The sequence below is a fragment of the Tachypleus tridentatus genome, chromosome 13 (assembly GCF_004210375.1).
Source record: "Tachypleus tridentatus isolate NWPU-2018 chromosome 13, ASM421037v1, whole genome shotgun sequence".
NCBI classification, from domain to species: domain Eukaryota; kingdom Metazoa; phylum Arthropoda; class Merostomata; order Xiphosura; family Limulidae; genus Tachypleus; species Tachypleus tridentatus.
The window spans coordinates 175,392,675-175,404,077 of NC_134837.1; the positions used below are offsets into that span (position 1 = coordinate 175,392,675).

The following is an 11,403-nucleotide window of genomic DNA, read 5'->3' on the forward strand; positions in this document are numbered from 1 at the left end:
TCTGTTGTCTGAATAAGTTATCATCATAAGTCTAAATCAGTGGTTGGCATCCTTTGTCCTGTGAATCACTAAGTGACCCACACCAATGAATTGACTTCACATTTGAAACCCCTAATGGCAAAATGATTGCCTAGTTCAACTTTCTCAGCTATGTGAGAAAAAGAAAGATATTAAAAAAAGGAGGATAAATGAGTCACTGCTAAAAAAAAATTAAAATCAATTTTAAATAAAAATATTCAAGCTGGTTGAACTGTGAATTTTGTTTGTTGTATGTAAATAAAAATGTGCATTGAAATACGTGTACTGATATTAAGAATGATATGACCGTCACTGACCCAAACAAATGCCAGGTTTTTCAAAAAAAATGTAATTGACCTGCTGACTGTTGGTTCAGATTATTGTTCCTGCTAATCATATCAAATTATAGATCTGTGTTTATAATAAATGTGCAGGTACGTAGTTGTTTTTGATCATTCTTGGTCTGAATATTCATAATGATTATGCCTAAATTAGCAACTGGTGGAAAGTGCTCCTTGATGGCTCTAGTTAAATACACAACATCCATTGGCATTTTGCTAGCCACCTGCTACTTATTTCAAGCCCTGTTTGTGTAGTTTCTGTATGTAATACTTGTATTGTTGCAGAAGTCCTCCTTGTATTTAAAATATGTTTCTGAGTTTTCAGAAGAACTTGGACTGGCATGGCAGGGTCATAAGGGGAGCTTGACTTGTAATCCAAGGGTCCCGGGTTCAAATCCCCTTCACACCCAACATGCTCACTCTTACAATCATGGAGATGTTATAATGTTACAATCAATTCCACTGTTCATTGGTAAAAGATGGCAGTGAGTGGTGATGAATAGCTGCCTTTCCTCTAGTTTTACACTGCTAAATTAGGTATGGCTAGTACAGATAGCCCTTGCGTAGCTTTGCACAAAATTCAAAAACGAACAAACAAAAGAACTTGAAAAATTAAATGCAGTGTAAAAATGCATACTGTATTTCACCTGTTGGAAACTCTACTTCAGCTAATATTAATCTCAGATGTTTCAGGAATGTTTGAATGACTTTCTTCTTTGGACATTTTAATTCAGCTTTTGATATGTATTTTGTGATTTATACAAAAAGCCTTTCTTTAAAATCTTTTCAGCTATGTGAAGAAACTGATTGAGGATTCAAGTGTATCAGAAGATACAGCCAAACTATTAAAGGTGAGGTTGTTCTCTAGAAAGTTATCTATAAAACTGTATAATAACTTTTCAAATTAGAAAAGATTAAAAAATGTTTTGTATCTGAGCTCTAAGTAGTCATCATTTAATAAAACTGCTGAGTTATGCATTAATAAATAGGTGTGCAAACAATGGCTTGTAAATACAAGGAAAAGTTTATGGGGAAATGTATGTACTCTATTTTAACAGAACCTTGGTTAGTTTTCTTCAGATATGATCTGTATTAAGTAGTACAAGGTTTGTATATTGATGTGAAGACAAAAGACAGAGATTAGATGTGACAGAAATGGTGTCAGCAAGTGACAAGATATAAGTAGAGGTCAAGTGTATGAACAGTGAATGGACATTGCCAAATATGGCTGATGTTGCTTGGACTATTATCATTGTTTAGTGAGAAATGATTTGCTTTGGGGATTTGAAGCAGTTTTTGTCTTTTTAAGTTTTTGTGTAGAAGATGATTTCATTCCACAGTGTTCTGTGACCTGTTTCATGTTGGTGATATGTTAAGGCAGGTGTCTGGAATTCTCCTCTATGCACATTACCTTGATGTTCTTTGCACAACTAATATCTGTGTTAACAGCCCTAGCAACATTTCCATAACATTTAATCTTTGAGTTTTTGTAATCCTTGCATTGTTTAGTACTGATCATACCTGAAGAAGACAGACAGATGTTCTGTTGAAACATGTAGTATCTTCCACCATCAGTATAACTTTAGTTTATGCTTATATATCATTGTTATTCTGTCTTTTATAATGGCTAAATTTGTTGGGAGGGTTTTACCAAAATAATTTTATAAACAACTTGGAGTTTATTTAAATATTCAGCTGACTGTTGTTGGTTTAAGTCTAGCCTTAATTAAGTAGTAAAGACACTTATCCATGATTACAGTGCACCATCTGTTGTATGTAAATAAAATCATGACAAGAATCTTCACAGTTACTTTTTGTGAACACATGCTTCACAACACTGGAAACGAAAGTGGTCTGTTTTGTGTATGTCCTTTTAACAAGCATTTAACCATCTAGCTGTAAAACTTAGACAAATACAAAAATGGTAGAATTGATAAAAGCATTCAAGCTATGGTTGGTTAAATTTTTACAAAAGTGTATCAAGCTTTGATGTATAAAACAAAAAACAATCTCTCTCACATTAATGTTTCCATACATGGTTCAAAAAAGTTACTTGGTAAATAAGAAAAGTAAACCATATTCTCAACTAGAATTAATATACATTTTTAATTCAATCTTTAAATAAAATTTAAAAAATTAAAGATAGAATTCAAAACTGAAAGGATAATTTATTATTTGTAGGTTTTTTTAGGCAGAGTGTTCATGATGAGTACACTGTAAAAAGGATGACATTTCAAAAGTCTTTTATTTTCAGAATCTGAAGACAAAAGATTTTTGAACATACCATCCTCACCACTTGTGTTTGTTTTGTTTGTTTTTTTAAAGGGCAATTGCTGCCCATTCCATGGTACTTATCAGATAACTTATTATGTATGAATTTGAAATCCTGACTTTGTTAAAAAGTATATAGGATTTTCCATCAGGTGAGACACTCTTATAAACAAAAATACAGATAAGAAATTGGTGTTTCTTCCAGTGTTATGGAACATGTCTTCTCCATATGTGACATGAAGTCTACTTTATTAAGTGGAACTAATGATAAATAACAATTTTGAATAAGTAAAGTTGAGAAATTACTTAACTGAGGCAAAATTTAAAACAAGATTTGGCTGACCTATACTACTTGCACCGTATGTTTATTTTATTTTTTATGAAATTTGCTTGTGTGTAAATTTTTAGTTCAGGATTTTTCCCATTTTTAGGAAGAAATTCCCAAAATTATTGACCTGTAACTAGACTTTGTTTTATATAAAACACAGAACTTGTAACATTTTATTTTAATTGGTGAAATTCAAATAATGTATACAATTTACCAGTGACTAATTATAAAATATGAAAACCTTCAAAGTAAATAAAAAAAGGTCACTAGAAAGTAACAGATTTGCAGAAATAAAATGTGGAACAAATAAAATGAGAAAACTGTATAAATAACACTGTGAGATTTTTTATGAACTTTTTTCATTTTAAATTTATGTTGATTTTTTAGAGTTGTATTAATTTATCTGTTTTGGAAAGAATATGTTAAATTTGTCTTTTACATTTCCCTTTATAATGTTGAATTGGTTTATCTAGTCATTAGCTGTATATATTTTGCTCAACTATTTAAATCTTATTTACATTTCAAGTAAGTCGTCCCATATTATAATTTTTATGTGAAAGGTTTTTTGTGCGAGTCAGGAAGGCAAGGTCATGATTAATGTTTTCATTGTAGGTTTGTCCGTGCTCAATGGCCTGGCATGGCTAGGTTGTTAAGGCACTCAACTCGTAATCTGAGGGTCACGGGTTCAAATCCCCATCACACCAAACATGCTCACCATTTCAGCCATTAGAGCAATATAATGTGATGGTCAGTCCCACTATTTGATGGTAAAAGATTAGCCCAAGAGTTGGCAGTGGGTGGTGATGACTAGCTGCCTTCCCTCTAGTCTTACATTGATAAGAGATGGCTAGCACAGATAGCCCTCATGTTGCTTTGCACAAAATTCAAAACAAACCAAATCATGCTTAATATTATTTGACCGTAATTTAATATAAATATGAAGGATATATAGAAAATACCAGTGTTGGATGACAACTATGAATTGCTGTAAAGATAATTATTATTACCATCATGTAGACTTGTCATAATTCCTTTTTTTAAAACATTAGTTTTTTGTGTTGTTTTTTTTGTAAACTTTATTTTCATTTAGGAATAAGTTAATTTGAATGTAATAATAGTTAAAATACACATTTTCAGAAAATATGTAGTCAGTAGTTAATTATGAGAACTTTATAAGCTTATGGTTAGTTTCTGCAATGAAAATGTTTTTTCAAATATCCCATTTCTGTTTCTTACAATTGTTTCTACTCTGTCTTAAACATTTCATGGGGAACCAGAAACTTATCTGTTTTCATAATATGTTTTTTACTACTTCTGGCATTTTGTTTTTCAGTTCTGTTCCTGGGAGAATCCTCACTTCTCCTCAGTAGTGCTAAGTGAACTATTGTGGCAGGTTGCCTATTCATACACATACGAGTTGCGACCATATCTGGACCTGCTGCTTCACATTTTATTGTTAGAGGATTCATGGCAAAATCACAGAGTTCACAATGCACTTAAAGGTTAGTTCTGTATTGTGAAAAATGTTTTCCAGTTAAGCACCTGGATGTAGTAAAACATCAACTGTATGCTTACTTTACATTTTGTTTGCTTTTCTTCTTACATAGTGTTTTAATAATAATCTGGCCATTCCCTGCCTTCTTTCTCCAGTTTACAGTATTTTTTTTCAAAAGCTTTATATTATACATTTTATTTTTTATAGACAATAATTTTCTTAATATCAGTTGATGTTGGACTTAGTTTGAAAAATTAAACTTCTTACAGGCTGCACTGTATGACCTATAAACAGTTCTTTCATGTGTATCTACTTCAGTTATTTTGTGTATACTCACTTATGTGTTAATGATTTATATGTCTTTGTATTTTAATTCTGATGGAAATGTTTGACTTACTAATCTTATACAAGTAGCAAAAATAAAATATTTTGTTTTAACAGCCAAATCAATGCTGTGCTTGGAATGACTAATTTTAAATTTTGGAAATATTAGTCAAAAATTTGAATTTTCTATTTAATATTTCTTTATATTGTCTGTTTTAGAAAATATTGAACAGTTGAAGTGTATGAGTCTGTGTTAAGAGTGACAATTTTGGGACTGTAGCTTTTAACAATGTGAAATAGGTATCCCCGATGACAGAGATGGACTGTTTGACACAATTCAAAGAAGTAAGAATCACTACCAGAAGAGGGCATACCAGTGCATCAAATGTTTGGTGACCTTGTTTACCTCTTGTCCAGCTGCTGCACACATGCTACATAGTAATGGTGACATCAAGAGGAAATGGACAACTGCTGTGGACTGGCTTAATGATGAACTGGAGAGAGTAAATAACTTTTTGGTTTAATTTATGGCAAAGCTAAGTTTTGGAAAAGTCTGTAATGAACAATTTAAAATACGAAATATGTTTATTTCTTCTTAATTTTATTTGCATTAAAGTATAATCAAAACAAAATTTTAAATATTTCTTGTACATTTTAAAATTTGTCTTTCTAGTTGTTAGGGTAAATTTTGTGTAATAAGGATTGATTTTTAAATGGTTATTAGCCTGAAATTGGAGTATTTAATAAAACAGATAAACACTATAAAAATTATTTAAGTAGTTGTTTCAAAATAAGCACAAAACTACACAATGGGCTATCTGTGCTCTGCCCACCACGGGTATCGAAACCCGGTTTTTAATGTTGTAAGTCCACAGACATACCGCTCAGCCACTGGGGGGCTATAATATTTAAGTATTGTAAAACATATTTTTAGATATTGTGTTTTTAGTTGAGTAAAACTTTTGATATTGAAATTGTGTTATTCTTCTAAACTTCTTATGGAATGGTAGCTGTTTTAATTGTAAAGGTAATAGTTCAAAGGGTTTGTTTTCTCTAAGTACTGAAATTAAAAAATTTGAGGCTTAGTCTATTCTTGGATTCTTCATTTGTCACTGAGTTAGACCAGTTTTGGGAACCTTGCCTCTTATGGTATTACTGGAAATGATTAAATGGATGAGCAAGATTGAATGTCTCTAGTTGTACCTGATTCAGCTTTTCCTGAAGTACCTGAAATATTGCATTTTGCACATGTACATCAAATTTCTGTTTAAACAAATGTCAACTAGAAGTCTGCCTTATGAAACAGTTGCTTACATCAGTTAAGTGAACTTTATGTAATGAAGACAAGAATAATACAAGGACAGTATGTGACATTTGTATTGGAATCATACTCAGTATTGATGGATACAAAAGCAGGAAGTTACTTTTCATATCTAATATGTTCCTTTTTTTTAATCATACTCAACTAACACTCATTAGTGATGGGTACAAAAAAAAAGGGAGTTGCTTTTCATTTTTAATATACAGCATTTTTTTACAGCGGCCATACCCAGCTAACACCCAGTATGGTTACAGCAGCTGGTCACCACCTGCCCAGTCAAATGAAACTTCTAATGGCTATTTTTTGGAGAGGTCCCATAGTGCACGTGTGACATTAGCTAAAGCCTATGAACTGTGTCCTGAAGAGGTAGGTACAACTCGAGTGATTTATTTTACATGCTGAGCTTATTCAGGTCAAACACAGTTTTGGATATCAGATATTGTGAAGTAAGATGTGGTGAACATGTTCTTTACATGAAATTCAAGGTCAGTTTGAGGAGTCCAAATGAGACAAGTATTTCACCTCACTAAGTTTATACTAAAAGGTAACAATGAGTGTGTGCACTAAGTGATTTAGAAGTATGACTAACCTAAACTATATCAGCTCTATTTTAAAACAGTAGATTAACTTGTATTGTATAATAGAGTTTTTGTAGAGGTCATCACAAACTTGACTTGTTAATAACTTAATGCATATTTGCATAAAAAGTATCTTCTGTCAACACACCAGTGCATACTAGATGTACATCCACAGGGTCCCCAAAAATATCCTGTTTCAAGAATAACACTAGAATTAAAAGTAACAATTTTTTTTTCTTACTGTTGAAGTTCATATTTCATACTGTGTTGTGGCCTGTAGACTGCATAATTCTTCTTGGCATGGGCACATTTTATTGTCACCACGACAGTAGAAGTTGAAACCTTAAGTGTCTCTTATGTGACGTCATTGTAGTGTGTACTGACTGACTGACAGACAGGAATTAAAGCAGGTTACCCTCCAGGTTGCCTTCAACTCCTTTGGAAAGTAAGCTAGAGTTTAAAGTGATAAAATTTTGTGGTAATGACATCTAGTTCTTCATGTACTGCTTCAATACTTCACATGGTTTTATGAATATGTACTTCACCCATCACCCCGAGTCATTTCTCATCATTGTTTGTCTCCGTCCTATCTTAATCGTAGACTATGGTACTTTTCTAACCAGATTTTGGTATATAATGTCTTTGTGGCAACCTTTAAAGATGTTTTGTAATCTAATGGTTGTTTTTGGCATTGTATGGGACCCAGATATATAGAAAACTTTAGTTTCTAATGGACACTAGTATAAAAAAGTATTAATGTACCATTGTATTTAATTCAAAATAGATTCTGGATACTACCAGTATGCTATCAGTATTGGTTAGAAATTCGTTTATAACATTTTTTTTTTAAATAAGCGTTAGCAAATTGGATTTTATGTGACTTTGAATACTATAGATGTTTTGTTGTGTGTTTTTCTCAGCTTCTTAATTTATGCTTACATTGTCCTTCTGGTGTAATGTTTCAACATTTGTGGTATTTACAGGAACAGGAAGAGCAAGAACTGTCTGAAGAAGGTGAAAGTCCTCCTCCAGAAGAGAAAGTTCCTATATGGCAGGGTGGAATACAGCATCCTAGTCCACCACCACCAGCACCACCTGCAAGCATTAACCCATATCCAGTGAACTCTGCTGTACCTCATCGTGTAGGTAACTTACTAATTGGCCCTTCTAGTGGGAGCCAGCAACAAGTGAGCAATTCTCCCTATCACCCAGTACACTCTTGTGGAACAACCCCAGGAGTAGTTACCACTTCAACTGTATGTAACCAGGGGGTCAACACAACTATGACTCCAGCTGGACCACCTGTAAGAACCTCAACTTCTGTTAATGTGACTCTGCAACCTCCCACTACCAACCAGCAACAAACGTCTTTGCAGGAAGGAAGTGGACAGAGACAGGATAGACATGACTAATTCAGTATAAATATCAGTTGGCTGTGCACATAAGGACTGTATGAAGGGCGTGTTTAACAACTTTGTTGCCGAGCGCCTGTCCTTTTTATAACAACCAAATGTGGGAAGTTTGTTCCAATTGAGTTCTTGATTAAAAATCAGATTTAAGAATTGGTTCCAGGATGACAAGAATGTTTACTACTTGAAATTGAGCAACCATTTCTCCACTTATTTAATTTATTTTGAAAGTAAAAGGTGAGCACTTTAAATTTTCCCCTACCACTTGAACTATGTGGACTTCCCCGATGATTCAGTGATATCAGCTCACAGGACTAGTTGTTCAACTTAAAATTAGCTTTGCAACGTTACTACTGCTTTGTTAGTTTTTAGCTCACAGCTTGTATGGAATGTAAAAAAGTCCTTCTCCAAGAGGAAATGTGTACCTTCAAATTAAACTCAACTGTGACTTGAAATAATGAACTTTTTGATTTTCCACTGGTGCATGAAGTGAGAAGTTAGTAGTTATTACTAAAATGTGATTGTCTAATGTATTATACAGTAATTTTTGTAGCCATGTACATTCTTGTTTATTTTCAAATACCCAACAACTTAAAGGCTTACTTGCTAAGCACTTATTCTTGAAATTGACAGGGCACTTTAAAGTAAATAGTATGTAAAGCATTATAAAAGCATAATTTATACTAAGTTGTTTTGGTATGTGTGCTAAGATACATTGTATGTTCTGAACCACATCTGTACGTCTAAGAAGAAGTGTGTACCTGTTATTCTTGTGCTTTGACCCTGTGTAGACTGTTACAGCTTGGTAGCAACACATGGCTACCCTAATCATGCCTCCAACCTTATACACCAACATTTTACTATAGGCTAATGTATTTTCTAAAAACAATTCTCTTGTAAGCTGAAGCTCAGAATACGTAAGTGTAATAAACAGTTTTTTTTTTGTTCACATTGGTAGAGACATATTTGTACTTGAACGAGTTACATATACCCTGTAGATACATTCTTGTACTACTTACTGTAACCTCGTTACCTAAAGTCGTACACGTCTAACCTAAGTTTAGTTATGAAGTTGGTTTCTAAATACGTCTTGACAACTGTTGATCACAGATATGAATGACTGTTGTCATGAATCAGTGAACATTGTGCTGACCCAGAATTTCTGTTCTCATAATACTAAGGCTCATTAGAATGTTGTAATGCATGATGTTAAATATTGGTATGTCATCAGAAATATGCATACAGACATCCCTTGGTTTTCAGGGTTAGATTGACTGAAATGTGCTGACCTCTCATAGTTGATAGGAAATTCAGCAATTTTGTGAACACTTGAGTTAGAATAGGTTAAGGGGGATTTTCTTACCCCCAGGAATCAGACTGCACAGCTAGTGAAAGTTTTGAACTGTGCAAACACTTCTTCCTGGTATGTCAATAAAGTATCTATATTTGGCATATAGTGGTTTCGTGACCCGAGTGTACAACCAAATCATTTCTTTGTTCAGTAATAACCGTGTTTTCCTTTTAAGAAAAATTAATCTCGTTTATTCTTCCAAGTGGTTATTAAATATTTTTATTGTAATTTACGTTTGTTTAATTTGTAGGTCTGAAACAAACTGCTTCATGATACATATGGAAAAAAAAAAGAAAAGATATTAAATATATTAAGTTGTCGCCACCAGGTATGTTTTTATTAAAACATCCCAGACACCTGTTGCCTAGAAATGAAGCATTAGTTAGTTCTTCATAATGTGTCTTAAAACCTATATACATACAAATACGTGTCTTCTAGTAGACAGATTAAATGTGCGTGTACAAACCCTTCTTGTGGTATTGGAAACATTGCAACGTGTAACGATACCCGAACATAAATCCATAACGAAATCCAAACACACATATAGACAGGCTAATCACGATTTAATTTGTTTGAACATTTGTTTTTACCGGTGCTTCAGTTATTGTGAGAGATTCCGTTTTCTCTATAGTATTGTTTTTTAATTTTATTCTGTGTAACCTAACTAAATACTCAAATTGGAAATTACTGAATGGTTAGTTTCTACGTACCAAAATGAAAATTTTAGAAAGGTTTTAACAATACGAGACCTCTGTAAAAACATATCAGATAACAATTTTACCAATTTAAAAATAAAACGTTCTGTAATATTCCAATAGATGGAGCGCAGGTTGTTTGCTTTGAAAGGTGGTATTTAATCTAACAAGGTGGTTGTGGTTTTAGCAATACCGTTGTTATAAAGTTGAAATCATTTCTCACTTCGTTTATACGTCAGTTACATGTTAACACCAGTGTTTGGTTGTAATGGTCAGTGAAGAGTCTATGATGAACTGAACAATTAATTCACAAATACAATAACAGTAGGTAAGTTTTGGTTTTAATAATTAGTACATTTTCTTCCACAGTGTCATGTCATCATTTGGTAAGAGTTATATCATGTAGACTTGATACCATATGTCAACGTTGTAATCATTAAAATCTGAAATTGCATACGAGCATCCCCGTCACACCAAACATGCTCACCCTTTCAGCCGTGGGGTCGTTATAATGTCACGATCAATCCCACTATTCGTTGATAAAAGAGTAACCCAAGAGTTGACGGTGGGTGGTGATGACTAGTTGCCTTCCCTCTAGTCTTACACTGCTAAATTAGGGACGGCTAGCGCAGATAGCCCTTGAGTAGCTTTGCGCGAAATTCAAAACAAACTGAGACGTAGACGGTGGAGAATGTGAATCCACTTATTTCTTACTGTTCGTGAATTATCTTTAGTTACAAAACCGCATACATCGTTATAATCTTCTAAGGAAAATGTTGAGAGAAAGAAGCAAACGTTAACTTTTTCCATTTTGTAACGAGCTCCTAAAGAATTGCCTGAGGACTGTGTAAGTGTGATGACGAAGGACTGTGGCAGAGCTCAGTGGATAAGGTAATAATTCTTGTACCCAAATAAACATATTAAGTAGCCCAAAAATACTGCTTGGTTTAATTGGGTCGGTAAAGCTAATAAAAGATATGTTTGGTGTTAAGGGAATAAACGTTCTTTTGTTTGCTTCAATCGACAAAAGTTGATACATGAATGTTAAATATTTTTTTTAAAAAATGCGAGAGTGGATAGAATGATTGGTCACAAGAGAGCACTTTGGCATGCTTTGCTAATCAAAGATTACAAATATGTTGGATAATGTTAACGTAGAAAGGTGCCGAGGGAATATATATAAATTTCACGGGTTATTGCCTTCATAAATTTAAAAACAAATCGTGTCATTGTATGAAGTGGTGCAAGATTTTATTTATTGTGGTACTTAAG

The 11,403-nt window shown here is 33.3% G+C and overlaps 1 protein-coding gene across 1 annotated transcript in view; it reads left to right on the top strand.

Annotated features, from left to right (window-relative positions):
* LOC143240512 (ubiquitin carboxyl-terminal hydrolase 9X-like) overlaps positions 1–9,034 on the top strand; it is a 144,622-nt gene extending 135,588 nt beyond the window's left edge. Inside the window, 5 exon segments of the mRNA XM_076483046.1 lie at positions 1,150–1,210; positions 4,292–4,460; positions 5,078–5,280; positions 6,318–6,464; positions 7,660–9,034. Coding sequence (XP_076339161.1) covers positions 1,150–1,210; positions 4,292–4,460; positions 5,078–5,280; positions 6,318–6,464; positions 7,660–8,088 — 1,009 coding nt within the window. The 3' untranslated portion in view covers positions 8,089–9,034.
* The last annotated feature ends 2,369 nt before the right edge of the window (positions 9,035–11,403 follow it).